This window comes from Lupinus angustifolius, unplaced genomic scaffold (assembly GCF_001865875.1).
Source record: "Lupinus angustifolius cultivar Tanjil unplaced genomic scaffold, LupAngTanjil_v1.0 Scaffold_65_27, whole genome shotgun sequence".
NCBI lineage: Eukaryota > Viridiplantae > Streptophyta > Magnoliopsida > Fabales > Fabaceae > Lupinus > Lupinus angustifolius.
This window is the reverse complement of record NW_017723145.1, coordinates 24,788-49,094: the sequence shown is the minus strand read 5'-3', so window position 1 is coordinate 49,094 and position 24,307 is coordinate 24,788. Positions and strand designations below refer to the sequence as shown.

At 34.4% G+C, this 24,307-nt stretch overlaps 1 protein-coding gene and 1 pseudogene across 2 annotated transcripts; one reads left to right on the top strand and one right to left on the bottom strand.

Moving 5' to 3' along the window:
* The first annotated feature begins 589 nt into the window (after positions 1-589).
* On the top strand, positions 590-9,964 carry LOC109339262 (nicotinate-nucleotide pyrophosphorylase [carboxylating], chloroplastic). Of its 2 annotated transcripts, none has more exons than XM_019576675.1 (12): positions 590-637; positions 680-767; positions 958-993; positions 2,157-2,299; positions 2,523-2,656; positions 2,740-2,803; positions 2,915-2,997; positions 4,245-4,328; positions 4,424-4,576; positions 5,012-5,188; positions 5,898-5,965; positions 9,605-9,947. In XM_019576675.1, the coding sequence occupies exons 1-12, from the start codon at positions 610-612 to the stop codon at positions 9,699-9,701; spliced, it is 1,155 nt and encodes a 384-aa protein (XP_019432220.1). In that variant the 5' UTR covers positions 590-609; the 3' UTR covers positions 9,702-9,947. The 2 variants fall into 2 exon arrangements, with proteins under 2 accessions (XP_019432220.1, XP_019432219.1); XM_019576674.1 differs by having other exon boundaries at positions 591-637; positions 2,151-2,299; positions 9,605-9,964.
* A 7,280-nt stretch (positions 9,965-17,244) lies between these two features.
* LOC109339263 lies at positions 17,245-24,278 on the bottom strand (annotated as a pseudogene).
* Between the last annotated feature and the right edge of the window lie 29 nt (positions 24,279-24,307).

Here is a 24,307-nt window from a genome sequence, read left to right as displayed (position 1 = left end):
ATTCCATTCTCATGCAATTTATGAGAATTGGAACCCACAATATGGTCCAACCAGTTTGATCGTTGATTGGACTTGAAAATAACCTTGACTTACAGTTTTAACCGAATGAGGAGTTAGACCGTTTTGAATCGGGAATACTCTAGTCTGTATTAAACCCAGTTAAACTGCAATAACCCGAAAAGTTAACCGAAAGGTTCACATATTTAAAAAAATGGACAGTGCTCTACTATTTAATTTTACTTCAGTCCAAAAAAGATAAAAAAATATTAATTTAATATAATTATTAATTATATAAAATTTTACATTTATATACATCATATATTATAGATAATTATTAATTATTAACTATTTAAACTTAATCCAAAACCTATTTCATTTTGATATCCGATTACTTTCCTAACATTATTTAACTATGTGTTAGTCTAACGGAAAAGATTTATAAACATTTCATCATCTCCTATTCATACTCTAGCTGAATACATTTTTTTCCTTAAACTATCTATCAATCTCATTTCATCCTCGCCTACTCACACTTACTATGTGACCCCAAGTTGGTGAACTTTATGAAAAAATGCGAATAGAATCTCAACTTTAAGAAAGCTTGGAGATATGCCCAATTTCTTCAACCCTGAAACCATTCATTAGTTTTTCAAATTGAAGAGATAAAGAGACTCAAATTATTTGTCTTTGATAATTACGGCTATGAGCTACACTAGGTTAGCGTGTTTGCCACAATATTATTTACCTATCAGAGACAGAAACCCAAGGTAATTTTTCTTCTTCTTTTTTCATTCTATATATTTTATATCTAATAACTTTCAATCCTCATTTTCAACCTTTTCATTTTCTCTGGTTCTCATATGTAGCAAGTATAGCATAAAAATATACATTTTATTTCAAAATTTCATACCTCTTTTCAAAGTCTTCTGACAATTTTGTAACCTTAATTTGTTACAGCTTCTCACTTAAACTGCAACAGCAATCAAAAGTTAGGTAATATACTTCATCCGCTTGAAAATTCTCTGGTCGCTATTTTATTAATTTAATTAATTTTGTTTAATGTTCAATTGTTTTGTCAATGCAGCTATGAATTTTTTTTAATTCTATTTGGAAAATGTGTTTCTCTTCATGTAGTTAGCTGGGAAACTGTATTATTCTTTTCATTGAGATTTTATTTAATTATAATTGTAACCACTCTTGTTTTAGATATTACACTTCTCAATTGTGGAAAGGTGTTGAGCAACTCAAGATTTGTTCAAGAATCGAGTAGTTAATTTGATCGATAAAATTATTCCATGAACCAAATGAGCTAAAACTTAACTCGAGCCAATTATAACTAGATTCATTAAGTTTTTTAACAAGCTTGCTCACACACACACACACACACATATATATAAATCAGCATTCAAGCCGATGAGCTGTGTGAATTTGAGTTTGGCTGCTTGTTAACCGGATCGAAAGTTCATGAACTTTAATCAAGCTGAGTTTGTGTTGAAAAAAATATTTGGCACTGAAATCGGCTCAAAACTTCACTCTAGCCAATCCTTATCGAGTTGAGCTGAGTTGTGCCAAGTTCAAGTTGACTCATTTCCATCCCTACTTTTCATTATAGTTTACCTTGTCGTTATAGTTACCCCTTGAGATTTATGTTATCATTACACTTACATCCCTAACAACATAAACCTTGAGGAAGATCTTGTGATTTTTGAAAGAAAAGAGTTTCTTGTTATACTTAAAGCCAAATTTCAAGGAAGGTCAGTGTAGTTTCCCCAATTTCTTTCTATGCGCTACACTCTTTATAATCAAATCCTCCATCCTTGCTAGTGTGATTTGGTAGTATTTACTTGCTAATGCTCTTTTGGGTTCTTTGTAACTTGCAACATTTATGTATATTTATGTCTAAATTAATTGCTGGTGTTTTGATTCGTATTGTTGGCTTGAGAAAATCTGACCATGACTAAAATGATTTATGATTGAATTTTGACATTATGAGCTAAGTAATCAGTTAAGCATGTAATTGATTAAATGCATAGAAACTCATTAAAAAGTCCATTTGTTGTTCATAGAGTATAAAGCTAGGCAGCGAAATTTCCATGTGACACAACAACACAAGTGGAGTGTAATATATAATATTTTTTAATTGTGTGTAGCTGCAGGAGGGCTGTTAAAATGTCTGCAACTGAACTCACAAACTCTAAGATATCATACGAGTCCTATGCAATAAAGCCTCCCATGCACCCAACTTATGATTTAAAGGGCATTATCAAGTTAGCCCTTGCAGAAGATGCTGGGGATCGAGGTTTATGTCTAAACTTTCTTCTAAGTTTTTCACACAAGCTGTAATGTTTCTTCATCAGTTTTTATTTCAGTTATACATAGACTCTTGAGTTGCTATCTTTGTTTATTATAAAATTCCCCCTTTTGATGGGCTTCTTCAAAATAAATAGCACTGATACATACTCTGTAATTTGGTAGTTATATTGTAAAGATGATATTGAGTAGCGAAAGTATTTCATTTGTAGGTGATGTAACATGCTTGGCCACCATTCCATCTGACATGGAAGTGGAGGCTTATTTCTTAGCAAAGGAGGATGGCATCATCGCAGGAATTGCACTAGCAGAGATGATATTTCATGAAGTTGACCCTTCTTTGAAGGTATGAAAGCAATGATCAGATATCCTTTCATTATTTGCATGGTTAGCACATGGCTGAATAGTAGGATTACTTTCAAATATCAGGTGGAGTGGTCTAAAAATGATGGAGAGTTTATCCATAAAGGGCTACAGTTTGGAAAAGTTCATGGTAAGTTAATTATCAGGGAAACATAATCACAAAGGCAACGGGAAAAGTATGTTATTTTTTTCTAAGCGATTTCTTGAAAACTGCTATTGATCCTTGATGATTTGTGTGTAGGTCGGGCGCATAACATTATTGTAGCTGAAAGAGTAGTGCTAAACTTTATGCAAAGGATGAGTGGAATTGCAACATTAACTAAGGTACTTATGTTTTCTTGAATTGAATCTATTTCTTTTGTTGAGTTTTCTAATATGCTTACAGCTAACAAATAGATTGGCATGAAATTTTAATAAGCTTCATTAGCTGAAAGTTTATGTCCTTATTAGTACTTTAAGGCTATTGGGAATTTTGATGACAATTTCTGGCAATATGGAAAATATCTGCTGAATTGGTTAGACTCACAGGATGAACACTAAGTTTGTTGTTCTTCTGTCTTGAGCATTGTGAATGCCATGGCATAGCAACTAGTACCGAATTTAATGGCTTGTCGTGGGTTCTTGCCCTATGCTAAATGTCTAGCATGGCTATTCTGGTTTGGTCAATGGGTACCAGCTCTATCTACAGTTCTATCGAAATAGTGTACTGTCCACCAGCAAACAAGCTTCAAGCTCAATGGCCACTTGCCTAAGTCAAGGCTTGGATATGATGATTATGTTGGATGTTTGATCCTCCACCCGGTGGCACCTACAATGTAACCGAAAAGGGAAGTGTCTGCCATCATTGTTAACTGAAAAACAATGCAGCTCTTGCTCTTTTTATTTGAGTCTACCCTAAATCAATTAAAATTTCCCAAGCAAGGTCATTTAAGTCGTTTCTCTTCATGTTATCTTAGATCTTGTATCTCTTTTGATCGAACTATCTTCCACTTGATCCACTTTTCTATTGGAGCTTCGGTCGAATATCTTCTCACATGACCAAACCACCTTTGGCATCTTTGCGTAATCTTCAGCAACTGCTACTCTAACTTTCTCTTGGATACTGATAACCTTTCCCAATCTTAGTTTTTCTTGTATGTCTACTCATCTACCACACCATTCTCATCATTGCTATATTTGTTTTTTGCTGATGCTGGCACTTCAATGCTCAACATTGGCTACCATATAGAGCATAGCTCGTATTATAGATGTTCCGTAGGATTATCCTTTTTTTGAGTATGATAAGCACTTTGGGATCATAATTTCGTAACTTGAAGCAAATTCTAGTAACACATTGTCTCCATTAGTTATATAAATTGTCGATGATAATTTAGCTTCTTACATTTGTTTTTGTAAACATAATGAACAACTTATGGGTCAAATATGATTAATTAGTTAATTTTATATTATGAATTAGTTGGGTGTAAAAATGGTAAAATGGATTGTCTCATTAGGCCTAGTGACTAACGGAATTATCATTTGTCATCTGTTATATTTCTCAACTGATTTACAGTTTTCATGTTTTTCTACAGGCAATGGCGGATGCAGCACACCCTGCATATATATTGGAGACTAGAAAAACTGCTCCAGGCTTACGTTTATTGGATAAGTGGGCGGTCTGGACTCTGGATCTCTTCCTCGCTGTTACTTACAACTACTTTGATTTTACAAATGAAATTTTCTCAATACACTGCTGTAATTTTTTTTATAGGTATTAATTGGTGGAGGCCGGAATCATAGAATGGGTTTGTTTGATATGGTGATGATAAAAGATAATCATATATCAACAGCTGGAGGTGTTACAAATGCCATTAGAGCTGTCGATCTGTATCTAGAGCAAAAAAACCTACAAATGGAGGTCGAGGTAGTGTTCTCATTCACCGCATTACACATTTCTTTGCTTGTTTATTTTCATGTGTTTATTGGTCTTCTCACAACTTTGAAAGTTTATGAAAATTGTGATTCCTGCCGAGTGGCAACTGATTCTTAAGAATTGTTTTAAGAATTTCCAAATGATTTCATGTCCACCTTGCAACATGATAACTATTTGCATAATAAATGATTTGGGGATGGCATGGTGCAACATTGATATTTATCGAATCATGTTATTTATCTCCTTGTTTGTTCATGCACTAGCATTAAATGTGCAAATGAACATTGCTTTGGCTTTCTAACTTGTATTGCTTGTCATAAAGTCAAGTGGCTTGTATTTTAGAGCTTACACCATCTGGTTGTGCATGCATTTTGGTGACCAATTCTTGCTGCAGCAGTGATGTGTGAAGGTGTTGTTTTTCCCTAGGTTGAGACCAGGACACTTGAGGAAGTGAAAGAAGTATTACATCATGCGTCCCAAACAAAGACCTCTTTGACCCGGATAATGTTGGATAATATGGTTCTACCTCTACCAAATGGAGATGTGGACACATCTATGCTGATAGAAGCTGTGCAGTTGGTCAATGGGAGATTTGAGACTGAGGTATTCAAGACTAAATTCGTTTAGTTTAATCTTGTCATACTATTCGGGTTATGTGTTGACTAAATGCTTTATAATATTTTGCTACTGATTTCATTTATATTCATTTCTATTATTTCTCGCTAAGGTCAATTTTTTGATAAAGTAGCATGTATGCTTGGTTTCCCAATATGTAACGAGGATTTCATAATTATATGTTTATCTTCCAATGTTATCTCTTATCATGTCTAGAGGTCAATTTTATGTAATGGCTATCTTTATAGTGAACATGAAGCATTCAGTGAAATATGGTCCTGTAATGGTTTTGGCTGTCATCAGTTTGGTAGCGGTGGGGGTTATTATCTTGTTGCTTGCAAAAGTGTATCCCCATTTTCTTTGGATTTGTTAGCTTTTTTGGGTACTACCAAGGGTATCTCCTCACCCAATGGTTAAGAACTAATCCCTTTCGGAGTGCGTGGCTGTCCCTCCCAACAAATGTCACTCCCAGGAATTGAACTTTTGACCTTTTAGTCTCCGTGGGAATCTAGCGGGGCCTTACATCACTAGACCAACGCCTTGTTGGTAGGCTTGTTAGCTTTACTTACATTATTGTGGTCATTGTTAACAAAGTCAGATGTTATGTGGATATATCAGAATTTGTTATAGTTGACTTTTGTAAATAACTTCTTCATGATCTTAACTAACTTCTAGCGTGTAATTTTTGTGGTGCCAGGCATCAGGCAACGTTACACTTGATACAGTACACAAAATTGGGCAAAGTGGAGTAACCTACATTTCTAGGTAAAATTTTTGTTCCACAACAATTCATATTCTCTAGTGTGTGGTTAAGTTCATTATATTAAATGGAAATTACTTCCATGTGAAAACACACTAAGATTGATGCATTCATTCATGATCAAGACATAAACTTATCTTTTTCAGAGTTTTTTAATCTTTCTTTGGGAACCAAGTGCCCAAAAGTAGTGACATTTCAGGTAAAAAACATAAAAAACTTTGTATCTCAAATAGGATTGCAGAACTATGGTTCTCTTCTTTTGCTGGATTTGTTGACGTATTCTGTATTTTCTTGGACTATGCTAAGTCATGCCCCAAGTTAAATGTTTAACGATAAACCCTTACTGAACAGATTGTTTTGGGATCTATTAGAATAATCTATCCTATTATTTCTTATTATTTTCCTTTTGTATAAGGTGTATATTCAGTATGCCTAGTTGTCTAGAATATTGTAATCAGTTGCTTATTGTTGAAAACAATTGAAAACAGTTACTGGCAGTTACACTTTTGTAACTGCCAAAGTAACTACATTAGTAGAACTAGTACTGCTATAAATAGAAGCTTAGCTTCTATTCTTCATCGTATCAAGAAATCATAAATCAATATAATATCAAATTCAGAGTCTCTCTTCTCTAAGTTTCTAAGTTTTACATGGTATCAGAGCTTTTCATGGCTGATGCTACTATTGATCCTCCTTCCATGGATTCACCACTAAATCCTTCTTCTGTTGCACCAATTCAAGCCCTCTCTCCTACGATTTCTCTTCCTCTTCCAATCACAAAACTAACCGAGAAAAACTACTTAACCTGGAGTCAGTTCATGCTAGTTGTTCTCAAAGCAAATCGTGTTCTTAGATTCGTTCTCAATCCTGAATTTCCACCACAATTTCTTCATGAATCAGATTGTATTCAACATCAAATCAATCATGCATTCTTGTATTCAACATCAAATCAATCCTGTTTTTATGGCTTCTGAATTCCATCTCAGATTCGATAAGACCTCGTGTGGTAGGTTGCACTTCTTCCTTTCAACTCTGGCACGAATTGCATTCCTTTTGCAATGCTCACACTAAAGCACGAAGTCGCCAACTTAGGGCACAACTTCGTATTGTTTCACAAGGATCTAAATGCATTTATGATTATTTCTCAAAAATTAAGATGTTAACTGATTCTCTTGCCTCAATTGGAGCTCCAATTACCTTGGAAGAACATGTTGATTTTGTACTAGATGGACTCAATGAAGAGTTTCATTCTCTCATCACTACCATTGAAGGACAAACACATCCTCCTTCTATTAATGAGTTAGAACAATTTCTTCTAACTTTTGAATCTAGGTTAGTGAAAAATAAGCATAAAATTGTATCTAATGCTTTTTCTGCTAATGTTGTTACTATTGAACCTTCTCCTACTCAATCCCCCTGCTTCTGTGACCAACACTGCCTCTTTTCCACCACCTCATCCTCCTTATCATACAAAATTTCCCTCAGTGCCTTCATTCCAGGGTCCTTCTGGTCAGATGCATAATGGATCTCGTTGAGGGAGACGTTTTGACAGACGTGGTCGTGGTGGTAGGTCATCAAGTAAACCTTCAGTATACTTTTGTGATTATTGCAACAAACATTGTCATGATGTGACCTGGTGTTACTATGCACCCTATGATTCTTCCTACATAATGCCTTCTACTTATGGCCATCATTACAACACTTCAAATCAGTTCTCAGATCCATATGCTTCTTTTGGTCATCCTCTAGCACCACACATCTCAGCTCATGCAATGCCTTCTCATTACTCAAGGCCAAGGAACTCTCTCTATTCCTACAATCAACCAAGAATTCCTTATAATCCACACTCCTCAAGTCACTATTTGTCACACTCCAAAGGTGCTGCTAGACCAGAATCCTCCTACATTCATCAACCTCCTTATGCAATGAATGTTACTAACACGGTCCAAGATTTCAACAAGACATCCATGTGGTATCTAGATTTAGGTGCCACAAATCACCTAACAAATGATCCCTCATTACTTTCTGATCCTACATAGCAGTTCGCCTCAGATCACATTTACATGGGTAATGGCCATAAAGCCTTTATTACTTGCAGTGGCAATGCTTATTTTAAGTCACCCTTTGATCCTAATGTCTCTATGTCCTTACAAAATTCATTACTTGTTCCTACCATTACAAAAAATCTGCTTAGTGTATCTCAATTTGCTAAGGACAATCATTGCTTTTTTGAGCTTCTTCTTTAGCTATAGACCAGACTTGTTTAGCAAGGGTTGTTTCATTCTATTGTTTAACCCTTTTGAGATTCATGCCTCCTTTGCTTTTCTGTCTACAAACTACTTCCCTACTCACTAAGGGGTAAGCTCTCCCATTTGCCTTTGTACTCCATAGAAATTCCATGCATCTACTTTCAGTCAAGTATCTAACACTCTGTGGCAGCATGAAAGTTGTAGCCCAGCATGAATGTAATGATAGCAAACAGAGTCTATTAGTTATGCCCTACACCTCTATCTGCATATGATAGGTGTTTGCTGGATCAACACTTTAATCTTGCTGTTTATCTTATTGCTGATGGTGCTACTGTCCGGATCTGACCATTTTTTTGGGATAGAGGAACCCTGAATACTCCATAGGGTAGCTTTCTTTAGGGACTCATGCCATGTTTAAGATCATCTACTTCTCGTGATATCTTGTGCCTCCTATATATATGTTGGACTTCCCCATATTAGCTATAAGAGTGGAAACACTTTTTCCTTTAATGAACTCTTTAATAGAGTTAAAATTTTACCCATTGGATAACTAACTTTAAAAGCCTGGATAATACCATATAATTTAAAAAAATATAACCTTTACAAACCTGGTTAATATATTTATCTGCAGAATGTTTATTCAGTGGCATTATTGGGACATAGCTGCTAGTTACTATCTGTATGTACTTGTGTAGGATAACTTTAGGATCCTGTGCACACAATAAATATTTAGTGATAAATATTACATTGTGTTAAGGTTCCATCTCAACCAATTGATAATGAGAGAAGTAGCCCACAAATATTTAAACCATTCCGGGGACAGACGATGTGAGACCTACTTCTTAACATGCCCCTCCTTAGAAGTCTACCGGACAAAGCGAAGAGTTACCTTTGACTAAAAGACATCTTTTGACCCATGAAACTGGATAGAAGTTTGACTCTGATTATGATACCAACTTGAAAGGAGAATAATAATAATAATATTATTGCTTGAATAAAACTACAACCAATGACTACAATTCATAGGTTAAGACTGAGCTAATTAAGGAAATAGGTAAACTTGTACAAAAATTTCCTACTTGATATAAAATCTCCTAATTGATACCATGGAACTAGATGATAATAGGAGCAGATTTTCTAATAATGTAGTGAATCTCCTAATATTATAAACACAATGAATATAATTTTCCAAGATGTTATCAAATGCATCAACTAATCTCTAACTATGTTATCAAACGCATCAACTAATCTCATGTTCTTATAATCTTCTGCTCCATATGTAGGAATCCATTTTGTTCTTGTTTTATTAATTCTCAAATGATTATTATGTGAAAGAAAATTGCTTACAGTAGTACTATCTCTTATATACATTACATTGATTTGGCTTTTCTGCAGTGGATCATTAACTCATTCTGTGAAAGCACTTGACATTTCCCTCAAAATTGACACGGAATTGGCACTAAAAGTTGGAAGGCGCACTGGGCGTGCTTGATTATCCTTCATAGCATATTCTCTTACATTCATTCTTGCTGGTACTCATTATCATGCATGAAGTAACAAAACCCAACTCAAATAAAAATCGTAATGCAGTCAATGAATCATTCATCTCAGGTAATAAGAAAACTTGGAAATATGAATCAATTTCTGTTTGACCATCAATTTGCTAGATGGTGGTGGCTAGAAAGAGTAAACTCTGTAGTTTATCATGTAGAATATAAGCAGGGATGACATGAGTTGTATCCTTCATCTTCCTTTTATCTTTAGGTTTCTGATTATCCTTCATGTTTGGTAGATGTAGCATTGTAATAATTTGAACTGCTGGTAAACTGGGTTTGATGTAATGATTGAAGGAAATTATAAAATTGAGAGCATTTTAAGTTACGTAACTTGAAATTATGCAATTTGAAATACTAGACACTATCAAATAAATTGTTTTTATATGGTTTGATGTAGGCTTGATTTGATATGATTTAATAATGTTATTATAGGTAAATCCTATTATTAGAGTTTGTTCACGAGTTGGTTTTTAGAGTGGAAAAAATAAAAATGAAAGGCTTGAGAGTCATATCATAAGTGTATTTCACGACTCCGGAACCCTTTCCCTTCCCTCCATTGTCCTCCAATCACCAATTCCCAAACATGCCCTTAGAGCTACGATGTTTTCATTATGTCATGGACTCCCCCTTTGTTTTCACCTTTATACTTATTCATTGTTTTCAACTTTTAGATTTAACTTTGTTTTTTTCTTTTTATTTCTCTCTCCATGTTTTGCCTTTCATATGCTTCTAATGCATCTTCATTATTTTTTCATTATGTCATGGACTCCCCTTTGTTTTCATCTTTATACTTATTCATTGTTTTCAACTTTTAGATTTAATTTTGTTTTTTTTCTTATTTTTCTCTCCATGTTTTGCCTTTCATATCCTTCTTTAATATGCATCTTCAACCAATTTGGCCTGATCTTATTATATTTGATAAGTTTCCTCTGAACTTATTTCCTTTGGTCATTTTGGCCTAATTGTGTTATTGTTTCCTATTAGAGGTGGAATTAGGCCAAACATGTGAATGGCAAATGTCAAGATAAAACAACTCATATATCATTTGTTGACCCTCTAGAAAAAGAAAGAAAGACGACATGTGGTCTGTTCCATGTTTCATACATTTTATTTATGGAATGGAACATGACCAGAAAATGTAATTATGCTAGTCCAAGTGTTTTAGCTCAAGAGTGAGCATGTTGTATTGTGGAGGACTAACACTTGAATGGGAGAATGGTTGGAATCTAAATCCACAACAATAACCAAGCCTTATTTTTGTTTGGTAAAATAAGTTATATGAATTAAACTACTTAATAATGTTCTATAATAAATTATATTAATAACAACAAAATGTGAGTAATATAAATCACACATTAGGGAATAATAAAAGTGAGTTTTTTAGCTCAGAATCATTGAGCTATATGAAAATTGGGTCCATACCAAACTTATCTGGATGGGTTCTGACTGTCTGCATTTTTTCTTCTTCTTTGAGACTTTGGTTTGATAATAAACCTTAGGTGAAGATTGTTTTACAATATAATGATTCTATAAAGTTATAATAAAAATAGATCATAAATATTAGTGTTATGAACATTTATAACATAAATATTTATTTTTCAAAATGTCCTTTTAAGGAGAAGAACAAAATAGTATACCATATCAAATGAGAAGAAAAGTTAAACCATATAGTTTCAATTTTTCTTTTCTTAATTGTGTATTTAATTAGATTTAACTTTTACAACAAAAATATAATAAAGAACAAAAAATTTACAACAAAACAAAAAATAACATGATTGTTTACCATAGATAACTCAATACAATCAAACTACACAATTTTAATATAAAATCGTCCAATTCAGCTTGCAAAATAGGCTCACACGGTTTTGCATCGTCCATAATGGACAGTTGGAGTCCACTAAATTGCATCCATCATCCATTCAAATGGGAGATTTGACACCCACTTTAATCCAACCATCCACAATGGGTCATGGACTCCCACTTGTTGCACACATCTCTCCTCCTTGGGGAACCGAGTTTATTAACTCTACCAGTAATCCTTACAACTCTTTCTCTTATCCCAACGGTCAACACCAAGGAATAGACAAAGTTTCCTTGCCAAGTCATTCCCCTCCCAATTCTGGTGCAATCTTAACCATCCATTGGTACAAGTGGTTGGTAATGATAGGATGTATGTTAAGATATTTGTTATAAGATTTATTAGAAAGTGAATAGGATAAGATAGAATATTATATTGGATTATTTAGATTTAATTAAATATTAATATTATATCAATATATTCTAGAGTGTTCTTATTATGAGATGATGTCACTTGTATAATCATCATCATTTTAGGATTCCTTAAATATTGATTTGTTCATCAGAATGAGAATAAATGAAATATGATGTTATCCTCCAGTATTATCTCTTTCCTTAGGAGTGAAATAATTTATAGCTTAATTCCTATGATAGTAGGCAATTTAGTTTTCTATCAAATGATACTTTCATTTGCTTCTCAATGCCTCCAATGATTGTAAATGATGTTATCTTGTTCATAAACAACCAATTTCAACAATTCTAGAATGAAGATGATGTAAGGCATGGATCTCTTCTCAAGGCCCTTGCCAAACTTAACCAACATGTATTTAGGGATAAACAAGACCCGACCCGACTCGTGGACCCGTCCCAACCCGATGACTTAGGGACGGACCTGACCCGCCCAAATAAATAAAAAATGGCAAACCCAATTAAAAGGGACAAACCCGCCGTAAAAAAAGGACGGATTCAAGTCTATGTCTGGGTCACCCGACCCGTCCCTTATAGTTATATATCAAGAATAATTGAATAAATACATATTGATACTCATTATGTTCAACCCACATAACTCAAATACCTACAAGTCCACACAACATATCTACACCACTTATCATATGATTCTTATTCCTTACTATGAACATCCAATTTCGTGCTGCCCAAAAAAACGTTCTTCAAAATTATTCAAAAATAATGAATGAGTTAAAGATTTACTTTTGTTAAAGTTTGATTATCAGATAAATTAAAGATTTGAGAATATGTAATTTGAATCAAATCATATCAATTTGATTAAGCTCCATGAATCACATTGATAAGAAATAAATCTTTAGGGATTAAAAAAAATAATAAAGCAGAGATTGCATTATGGAAAACAAATCATATCAAATTGATTGTGTTGCAATATGAGTAAGGTGAGGATTAAAATTGTATCAAAAAATAAGATTGTGAAAGTTTTTAGTTTGAAAGATGCAATTTACGGTTTGTAGTTTATATACTGATGTATGTGAGATGCAGGTTTTAGTTGAGTTTACATACAGATTGTGATAATTTTTATTATGCATGCTTAAAGATTTGAGAAAAAAATTTACGTTTGTCATTTTGTCATTTTTCAACCCAAACTCGTCCCTATCTTGACCCGTCTTATTTGTGGACCCGTCTTTCACGCATCCCATCCTAATTAGGGACGAGTTTGAGTTCAAAAATTGACCCGGTCAATATTTAGGGACAGGTGAAGGACATGTTTAACCCGTCCCAACCCGTCCCACGCTCAACCCTACATGTAACAACTCTAAGAAATATTTCCCCATACTCTTATTGTCCACATCATGTTAGTAACACCCTCCAAAATTCTCATCTCTATACTCAAATTACTACCACCAAACCCCACAACCACATAACTCATTTTCCTTATGTTCTACGATGGCCAGCACAATAATCTCCCCCAAAACCACATCCACAACCAAATTATTTACCTCCCTAACATTATTTTATTCAACTAGTTCAATCTTATTATATATAACTTAACAATCATCTCCTATTATATCCAACATCACCAGCACCAATCTAAAAAACATGAATAGAAAGAAAAAATAGAAATAAAATTCAGTAATCATTAGCTTTCTATTGTCAACAAATGAAGCGTCACTTTCAACTAAAGCAAACTCCATTATGTCCACTACCAAGCACTGTAGAAAGAAGAGAGACTCTCACTGACATGGATAAAGGAGCAACATTTTTGTTTGGACATGAACATTTTTTTGAAGGAAAAATGTTAATTGTTCCAAATAGTAGAGCGACAAAATGTTTGAATATGCATTTTACACCAATTTTTGAAAAGAAAATGGTTAGGTATGAGAAGAAGAGGGAATAAAAAATGATTTGGGAAGAGAGAAAACCAGAGGGACCACAACCTCCATCCACAAACCTCATCAGAGGAACATATTTGTCTTCATCTACTTTATTGAACCGTCTTGATTTCTTTTAAACCACTAGTGGTTCCAATTCCATGCTCAACCTAATGTAGCTGTTCGAGTAGCTGCCTTCCACCCCCCTAGTCTTCTTCAATAGTGTCTATTGCTGCCTTCACAAGTCCCACACAGTTTTAATGTAAAATTGTCCAATTCAGCTTGCAAAATGAGCCCATACAATATTGCATTATCCATAGTGGAAAGAAAAATTCATTTGGGAAGAGATAAAAATAGAGGGACCACAACCTCCACCCATAAACCTTAATAGAGGAACATATTTGCCTTCAACTACTTTGTTGAACCGTTTTGAATTTTTTTAACCAGTAGTGAGCTTCAATTCCATGCTCAGCCTAATGTAGCTCTTCCAGTGGCTGCCTTTCTTCTTCAATAGTGTCCACTACTACCTTCACAAGTCCCACACAGTTTTAATGTAAAACTGTCTAATTCAGCTTGCAAAGTGGGCCTACACGGTTTTGCACTGTCCATAGTGGACAATTGGAGTCCACGAACTGCCACATAGACCTCGGACAGTGTGCTTGACTTCCAAGCTTTAATGAGCCTCTCCATTACATGAAAGGCTTACATCCACTGCCCATTCAAATGGGAGATTTGGCACCAACTTTAATCCAACCATCCACAATGGGTTGTGGACCCCCACTTGTTGAACACCTCTCTCCCTCATTGGGGAACCGGGTTCATTAACTCTTCCAGCAATCCTTGCAGCTCTCTGTCTCTTCCCCCAACGATCAACATACAAGAACCACAAAAGATTTCTTGCCAAGTCATTTCCCTCTCAATTCTGTTACAATCTCAACTGTCCATTTTCATAACCTTGAGGACACGACTTATTTTAAATGGGTCATTAATGATAGAATGTATGTTAAGATGTTTGTTATGAGATTTATTAGAAAGGAAATATGATAGGATATTATAGTTGACTATTAACATTTGATTAAATATTGATATTAATATGAATATATTCTAGAATATTCTTATTGTGAGATGATGATACTTGTATGGTCATCGTCATTTTAGGATTCCTTAAATAGTACTTTGCTCATCTAGAATCAGAATCAACGAAATATGATTATTAACCTTTAGTATTATCTCTTTCCTTAGAATTAGAATGATTTATAGCTTAATTCGTTGATAGTAGCAATTTCCTATCACTTTGGTTGACAATTTAGTGAGTTGAGAGGAGAACGGGATTATGAGTTGAGAGTGAATGTTGAGAGGTTTGAAGTGAAGAATATGGGCACATGAGTGGGGTGAGGGGTTTGTTTGGGAATTGGTGACTGAAAGGCAATGACGGGAAATGAAAGGTTTCAGAGTCATGGAGTACACTTATAAAATGACTCCCAAGTCTTTCATTTCTTTTTACTTCCCTCTAAAAATCAACTTGCAAAAGCCCTAAAAATATTTAGTTGTCTAATTTAATAAAAGAAGGAGCGGTGGAGTATTCAACCACATTATTTATCACAAAGGGTTATTCAACACATTAGGTGAAAGTATAGGTGACAAAATTATCCACAATCCATAATTCATCCATATCCAAGAAAACTATATATATCCATTAAAGTTAATTAATTTAAATGAATATAATCTAATGAATAACTTTAGTAATGCATGAATTTGAATCTATCTATTATATTTATGAATATTCATTTAGGTGAATATCCAATCCACCCAAAAAAACAATCATTCACAAACAATTTTTTTTTAAAAGTTCAAAAAACTTTACGCAAAGAACCTTAAACATTACATCCTTATAGAATATTGCAAAAAAATAATTTTTTGAAAGTTCAAAAATTCATTTTTTTTAAAAATTTTCTTAATAAATGAAAATAACACTTTTAAAAAAATATTGTTAAAAATAATTTTTTAAAAGGTGATTCTAAAAATGCTTTATTGAATCAATGGTTTTTATAATGATTTTCTTTAAAAGTGTTTATAGTTCTAATTAAAAAAAATCAAATGGTTGGATATTCATCCAATCAATTAAAATAGAATCACGGATGTATTGAAATTCATCTATTGAGTTTGTATATGAATGAATTGGATTACTTAAAATATAATTTAATAAATTTATATGGATTGGTGAATGCCTTTTCGTTCATCCATTGAGTTTGAATATGAATGAATTAGATAATTTAAAATATAATTTAATAAATTTATATGGATTGATGAATGATTTTTCATTCATCCATTGAGATCCATATTCATCCATGCATGAAAGTGAAGAACCAAAATTAAATAACCATTCACAATTGATCGACCAATTAACAAAATGGTCATATGTAGTGATTGTTTGTCCTATTCAATTATGTAAACAACAATTCAATTTCTTTTAGAATATATGATTATGATCTAGTTAAATGTTATCATATGCATTACATCTTAACATTTACTTTTTATTAATGTTAAACAAAATCTCACATTATTATACCAATTCCTTGCCAATTTATTCTTTAGAGTCCATTTTGTCTTGTGGACAGGGATTGAAAGCTACTCCTCAGCCCCCACTACAACAATTTTACTCTAGAGTAAAAAAAGAGAGGAGAGAAGATAAATATATTCTTTTTTATATGAAACCACTATATTAGTTCTCTAAGTTAATTTTTTCAATATTGTTTGGAACTTTTTATTTTATATTCGGCATACCCAATATATTTTTCCTCAATACTAAATCAAAATTCTTAATTTCGATCATTAAAATATACAAAACTAGTCTATTATATTTCTAATAAAACAATACCATCAAAAAGGCAGTAATGTAAACGCAACATAATCACGTTGTGGCAAAATGTTGTATCTAAGTATGACTCCAACCACTACAAAATTTCATTCCATTGTTACTAGAGTATAAGAAGAATGAGAAGTTACAAATGAAACACTACATTTTAAACCAAAATCTTAAATTAATAATTTCATAGGTATTTTTTATTTATAAACTCTTTCATTATTCTCTTTATATCCAATGTAAACTTCATACTCAGATATACTCACCGCAGACAATTCTCAACCAAATTTTTTCTTCCTACTAGAACACAAATCTGCATTGCAACCACCTTAATGCCTACAATTGCAACAACCACCTTCGACTTTACAACCTTAATTAATTTAAAATCATAACCACAATTATTGTTTCTCCCAAAATCTACAGATGTTATTTCACGAATGATGTCAGTGAAAACACTTAAAGGTTTACAATTATTCACAACTTCACACGTGCCTTGTATTAATAACCTAAATTTTACTTAACATATTTGTGTTCTTCATGAAACTAATATACAAACACTCATAGTTAATGTAGCTTGTTGCTAACATAGTAAAGAACTAACATTACTCTTATATATAACTAATTAAGCATCACAAAGCTCATTTGCATGGTGAGATATTCTCCCTGGCTAGCTGCACCATCTAGGGTTCATTCTTTGGCTTCATGGTTGATGTGATATAATTGTTACGAAACCACAATCATTGGACCTCCTTCACTAATTGGCACAAAACTCACCCTTTTCTGCAAGAGTTGTTAATCCAAAACGAAATATTAATATAATTTAGGTAATTAATTCGTGCAACTTTGAATAGAAATCTATTGTATTAGATCTTATCTTATATGCTATTATGCGCTAATAACAATGAAGTAAAAACAACAATAATAATAAAATGTTTAAATTTTTAATTAACATATCATGTTTTTATTGACGCAAGATAACGTATGAGACAAAATATGAGATAAGATATCTTGCTTGTGGAATCAGCCTTTCATAAATAATCGTTAATGGTCATATCATACAATATTTTTTAATAGGCCTTAAATTATACAATATATGATTGAAGAATATATCTTGTGCAAAATGAACAAACTGCAAAGGACGTAGCATTTGACATTTTGGATATCAATAAATTGTGGTCGGGTTAGAACATTATCGACGTAACGTAAATGACTTAATTTTCAAACCCCGGTTGGGCCATTACACCCTCTATAATCTAAACTCTTTGAGATGGAATGGGACCTTCTGTTTTCATTTCATAGAATTGTTAAAATGGGTATTATTTATTTAGATTATTCCCGTGGTTAATAATTATGGCTTAACTCTTTCATATATAATGTTAGATTCAGATGGTTCCTATGATAGAGCATAGCTCTTATTAGAAAAATACCTAATACTTTATAAGTACCTAATGCTTTCTAATTTTACACTATTAGGTATGACAGATTATATCCTACAAAACCATTGTTGGTTACATGAATTAAGAGGGCACTGTGATTAATACCAATGTCATGTATTTGATCTATTTGAAATTAATGGGACTAATTTCTATTCAACTACAATGAGACTAGGTTCAATCTCATAAGAATTAATATTTTTTCAATAATAAAGTTATGTTAATACCCAATTGATCTTCTAAAGGGGAAGGCCCTTTATACTAAAGATGGAAAAGAAAAATAACAACCTAACTGACTTAACTATAAACTAGCTAAAAACGGAAAGGGCCAAAGAATAAGAATTGGGCCAACAGAAAATAACAAGGCCCAAACATAAAGGAAAGAAGGAAAGGGAAGAAAGAAAGAAGAAAAGAAGAAGGAAGAAGAAGATAGCTTGGGAAGGAAGAAACCAAGATTCTAACACCCCCCTCAAGCTGGATGGTGCAAATCGCGGAGGCCCATCTTGCTGATAAAGTTGTGGAAAGCTTTAGGTGGCAGCGGTTTGGTGAATGCATCAACAAGTTGCTTTGAGGTGGAGATAGGTAGGAGATGAATAAGGCCCCGTTGAATCTTCTCACGCACAACATGACAATCGATTTCTATGTGTTTAGTATGCTCATGAAAGACAGGATTGTGAGCGAGGTAAATTGCAGATCGATTGTCACAAAAAACGTTTGTAGGAAGGGATGGAGGTATATGAAGGTCAATGAAGAGATAGTGAAGCCATTGTAATTCACAAACAACACTCCCAAGGGCTCTGTAGTCTGCCTCGGAAGATGATCTACTTATTGTGTTTTGTTTCTTGGTTTTCCAAGAGATGATGGAAGAGCCAAGGAAGACACATAAGCCAGTAATTGATTTTCGAGTGTCCAAGCAGGATGCCCAATCAGAGTCTGAGAAGGCTGAAAGTTTGAGATTGGATGTGGATGAAAAGAGGAGACCTTGGGCAGGGGAAGACTTGATGTAGTGCAGAACTCTCAAGGTTGCTTGGTATTGGGAGTCCAGAGGTTTAGACATAAACAAGCTTAATTGTTGGACAACATAGGAGAGGTCAGGTCTAGAGATTGTTAGATAGTTGAGTCTTCCTACAAGTCTCCTATAAGAGGATGGATCAGTGAGGGGGTGCCTTTATCGATTTGGAGTTTAATGGATGGGTCAAATGGTGTCTTGGCAGGTTTGGAGGCCAGGGTACCTGAGTCTTGGAGAAGGGAAAGAGCTTAGTTTCTCTGGTTGAGGTGGATCCCTGATGAGGATCGAGCTATTTCTAGACCTAAGAAATATCTGAGGGAACCTAAGTCCTTTATTTTGTAGGCAGTGTCCAAGACGTGCTTAACATGGTTGATTTCTGTGAGGTTGGTGCCAGTGAGGATAAGGTCATCAACATAGATGAGGATAACAATGAAACTAGATGAAGAAGCTTTGGTAAATAGGGCTTGATCAACTTGTGAGTGAGTGAAGCCTATTGATATCAGTTTAGAAGAAAGGGTGGTATGCCATTCCCTACTGGCTTGTTTAAGGCCATATAGGGATTTGTCGAGTTTGCAAACTAAGTTGGAATTAGGTTGAAGCAGGCCTGGTGGAGGTATCATGTAAACATATTCATGGAGATCTCCATGAAGGAAGGCATTGTTGATGTCCAATTGCTCTAGGAACCATGACTTAGCTTCTGTAAGAGCCAATATGACACGAATAGTGGTGATTTTGACTACAGGAGAGAAGGTGTCAAAATAATCTACTCCCTCAAGTTGGTTGTACCCTTTGGCTACAAGCCTTGCTTTGTACCTTTCTAATGTGCCATCAGCGTGATATTTAACTTTGTAAACCCATTTGCAACCAATGGCTGATTTATCTTCTGGGAGTGGAACTAAGGACCATGTGTTGTTGAGTGTGAGAGCAGTGAGTTCATGTTGCATAGCTTCTTGCCAACAAGGAAGATTGCAGGCCTGTTTATAAGATGAAGGCTTTGTGATAGAGGAGATGGCACATCAAAATTTCTGATAATTCAAATAAAAATTAGTATAGTCAATAACATAATGCAAAGGATAAATGAGATTAGAGATAGAAGTACTGGTTGCAGGGATAGATTCTGCAAGATTACAATGATAGTCTTGGAGGTGCGTAGGTGGTCTTCTAGTTCTAAAGGAATGTCTTAAAGGAGTGTAGGGTAGTATAGGGGATAAGGGTGAATCGGGGATGTTGGCATTATCTGAAGGAATGAGGTCAGGTTCATGGTGTTGAGCAGTGGTGAATTGAGGGGCAATTCTACATAAGGATTGTTCAGGTTCTATGGTTGTAGCAGCAAAGGGAAATAAATTCTCATAGAAAAGGACATGTCTAGATATGAAGAGGTTGTGATTGTGTAAGCCATATAAGATAAAGCCTTTAGTTCCCTCTTTATAACCAAGAAACGCAGTTTTCTTGGATCTGGATTGAAATTTGGTCCTATGTGAAGTGATGGTGTTAGCATAAGCAAAACATCCAAAGACCCTCATATGGTCGAGACAGGGACGTTTGTTAAATAGAAGTTGATAGGGAGCTTTATTGTGAAGAAGGGGAGTAGAGATTCGATTGATTAAATGCACAACATGTTGAACAACAAAAATCCAAAGTTTAGGAGGGATATGAGACTGAAAGAATAAAGCTCTAGCAACATTAAGGATGTGTGATGTTTTCTCTCAACAATCCTATTATGTTGGGGGGTTTCAACACAAGTTCTTTGGTGTAATATTCCCTTAGAAGCAAAGTAATCATGCATTAAGAACTCTATGCCATTATCACTTCTAAGGCTTTGTAATTTAGTGTTAAAATGAGTATTGATGTAAATCACAAAGTTGATTATATATTGCCTAGCTTCAACTTTAGTCTTAAGCATAATGGTCCAAGTGAATCTAGTAAAATCATCCACCAAGGTAAGGAAAAATTTGTGGCCAAAAAGAGAGGGGATAACATAGGGACCCCATATATCAGCATGGAGCAATTGGAAAAGCTTAGTAGTTTCAAAAGTACTTGAAGGGAAATGAAGCTTCTTTTGCCTAGAATAATGACAAATGTCACAAAGCTTTGAAGACTTAAAGTTCTTGATACAACCAGGGTATTGTTTATTAATAACATGCATAGCATAGTCAGATATATGGCCTAGCCTTAAGTGCCATGGAACAGAGTCAGTATTAACATTGTTTGAAAAGACAGTTAAACTTGGTTTGAAAGCATAGTGTGTGTGCAAAATGAATAATCATTGTTGAATCCTAGCTGAACTAATCATCTTCTTGGTATGGTTCTGCAAAATGAGACATTGACTCTTAGTAAATATCAAGTAGCAATTTAGATCTTGAATCAGCTTATTGACAGAAATCAAATTAACATGAAATTGGGGAACATATGGGACATTGGTTAGAGTAAGGGTATCAAATATTTTAACAGTTCCTAATATGGAAGTGGATATCCTGCTTCCATTTGGCAAATTGATGATAATTGGTGTAATGGTGTCATATGTTAGGAATTGCTCAATATCGTAAGTGATGTGATATGTGGCTCCAGTATCAAGGAGCCACTGAATTTTTGCATTACCTGAGTCATAAAGTTGTGTTGTTGTATTGATGATAGAGTTTGTATTATTTGAACTATTATTAACTTGATTTTGATCAGATTTTGCTTGATGTAGTATGTCCAACAGGTCTTGAACTTGTTCTTGGGTGAAGGTGTGAATGTAGTTCTTTGTAGATGGAGTGATTCATGCTGCTACATTAGTATCTTCAACTTTGTCCAATGGAAACCCCATAGTAGTGTTGGTTGTTCTACTGGGCCTGTTAGATTGGAAGTCTGGAGGGTATCCGTGTTTCAAGAAACATGTATCAATAGTATGGTTGGTTCTTTGATAGTGGATGCAGAACCTATTAGCATGAGATCTACCTATCCCATTGGTTGATCTATCAACTCTCCCTCTACTGAAAGAGACACCTCTTCCTCTAGGATTTCCGAAATTTCTAGGTTGGTAATCCTGTTTAGAGTTAGCTAACAGGATTTGGCCTTCTAATTCTGTATTGGACATGGCAGGATTGTCAAACTGCTCCTCTTGTTGTATCAACAAGGAGAGCACTTTATTGATATTAGGAAGGGGCTCCATTAACATAATTTGAGACCTTACTTGTGAAAATTTGTCATTTAAGCCAGTTAAGAGCCTTATCACATAGTCTTGATCCCTATAGTCTTTCATTGATTCAACAACACCACAACTACATGGTGTGGGACATTTACAGGTTCTTGGTGGTCTAAAGTCATCAATTTCTTCCCATATGGATTTTAGTTGGGTAAAGAACTCAGAAATGGTTTGAGTTCCTTGATTCATAAGGTAGAATTCTAACTACAACTTGACTATATAGAAAATATCACCTTTTGAATACCTATCCTTTATATCTTTCCAAACTTGAGAAGCATTGTCAATCCATAGGATCGACTTGACTATGGATCCTTCTATTGAGTGTTGAATCCAAGAGAGCATCATGATGTTGCACTTTACCCAGGGAATATGAAGAGGATCATCTGGTGATGGCTTGGTTAGACTTCCATCGATAAACTTCATCTTTTTCTTTGATTCGATAGCCATCTTGAAGGCTCAAGCCCAAGCATGATAATTTTTTCCATTCAATAATGGAGTGACGAGAACAACGGCCGAGCTTTCACTGGAATGTAGGAAATATGGGTTTGAATGATTTGTGTTGTGATCTGTCATTGTTTTGCAGAACTCAGAGAAAAGAAAAAGAGGGATTTGTCTTGTTGCTTTATGCAGCGTGACATATGAAAAGAGGAAGGAGAGGGAGGTTGGTAATCAGAGCAATTGTTGCTCTAATACCGTCTCAAAGATACAACAATGCATAAAGGAAGAAGAAGAATGAATAAGATCTTTTATTTATTAGTCAAAGAGAAAAATAGAGAAAGGAAATTCAATTGGTCTTCTAAATGGGAAGGCCCTTTATACTAAAGATGGAAAAGAAAAATAACAACCTAACTGACTTAACTATAAACTAACTAAAAACGGAAAGGGCCAAAGAATAAGAATTGGGCCAACAAAAAATAACAAGGCCCAAACAAAAAGGAAAGAATGAAAAGGAAGAAAGAAAGAAGAAAAGAAGAAGGAAGAAGAAAGAAGAAGAAGATAGCTTGGAAAGGAAGAAACCAAGATTCTAACATCTCGCTCCTATTCAAAACAAATCAGCCATGCAAATGTCATTTCTCGAATCAGTAATGGTCAAATCTTGGTTTTGGATTAATAGTTAGCGGAGCAGAGACACTTTTTATTATTATTTTCATTGGGTTTCTCAACCTTTAGTTTGTCTTAACTTAGCTATGGGTTATTTTATTCATTAACCTTGTATCTTTTTCATTTTTAATAAAATCGCTTATATTTGTCGACAAAAAAATTGGTTTTAGAAAGCATACCTCGCGTGCCTTTGAATCTCTCCCCAACTATGTCATGCTTCCTATGCATCATGATCTGCTCCTGCACCATCATCTTCTCACCAATTTCCTCAATTTCATGTTTGCTATCTTTGCCACCATTATTAGCCATGTAAAGTTCTATGATCCTCTCAACTACCTCACTCTCATTCTTGCTACATTGGATCAGCTTCTCAACCTCTTTCTTTGGAACCCTCAATTTCAAACTAACCCCATCACCATCATTTTTCACATTCCTATATGAAATTTCATAATTGTAAGGTCAGAAGAAGACCTTCTACACAAAACCATGCTCTCAAGCCTGTCTTTTGCACTCATGTTAATTCCAGAATGAACCCTTCTTTGAATAACTTTATTCTCTTTTGGAAGCTCCACAAGAAAATAGAGCATCTTTGGTTGCAACTCATTGTTTTCTTTCAAAGGCTTTGCTCTTATACCATAATGCTTCACTGCCTCAGACTCTAGCAAAACAAGACCTGGGTGGTTTTTCAGCACTTCACCTGCTTTCGCTGGTGTCTTTAGCTTGAAGGTTTCCCATCAATTTTCATCACCTTTGTGATTTTCTTTCCACCTAAGCTATTTCCCATTATTACTATCTCAAATGACCTGAATTTGA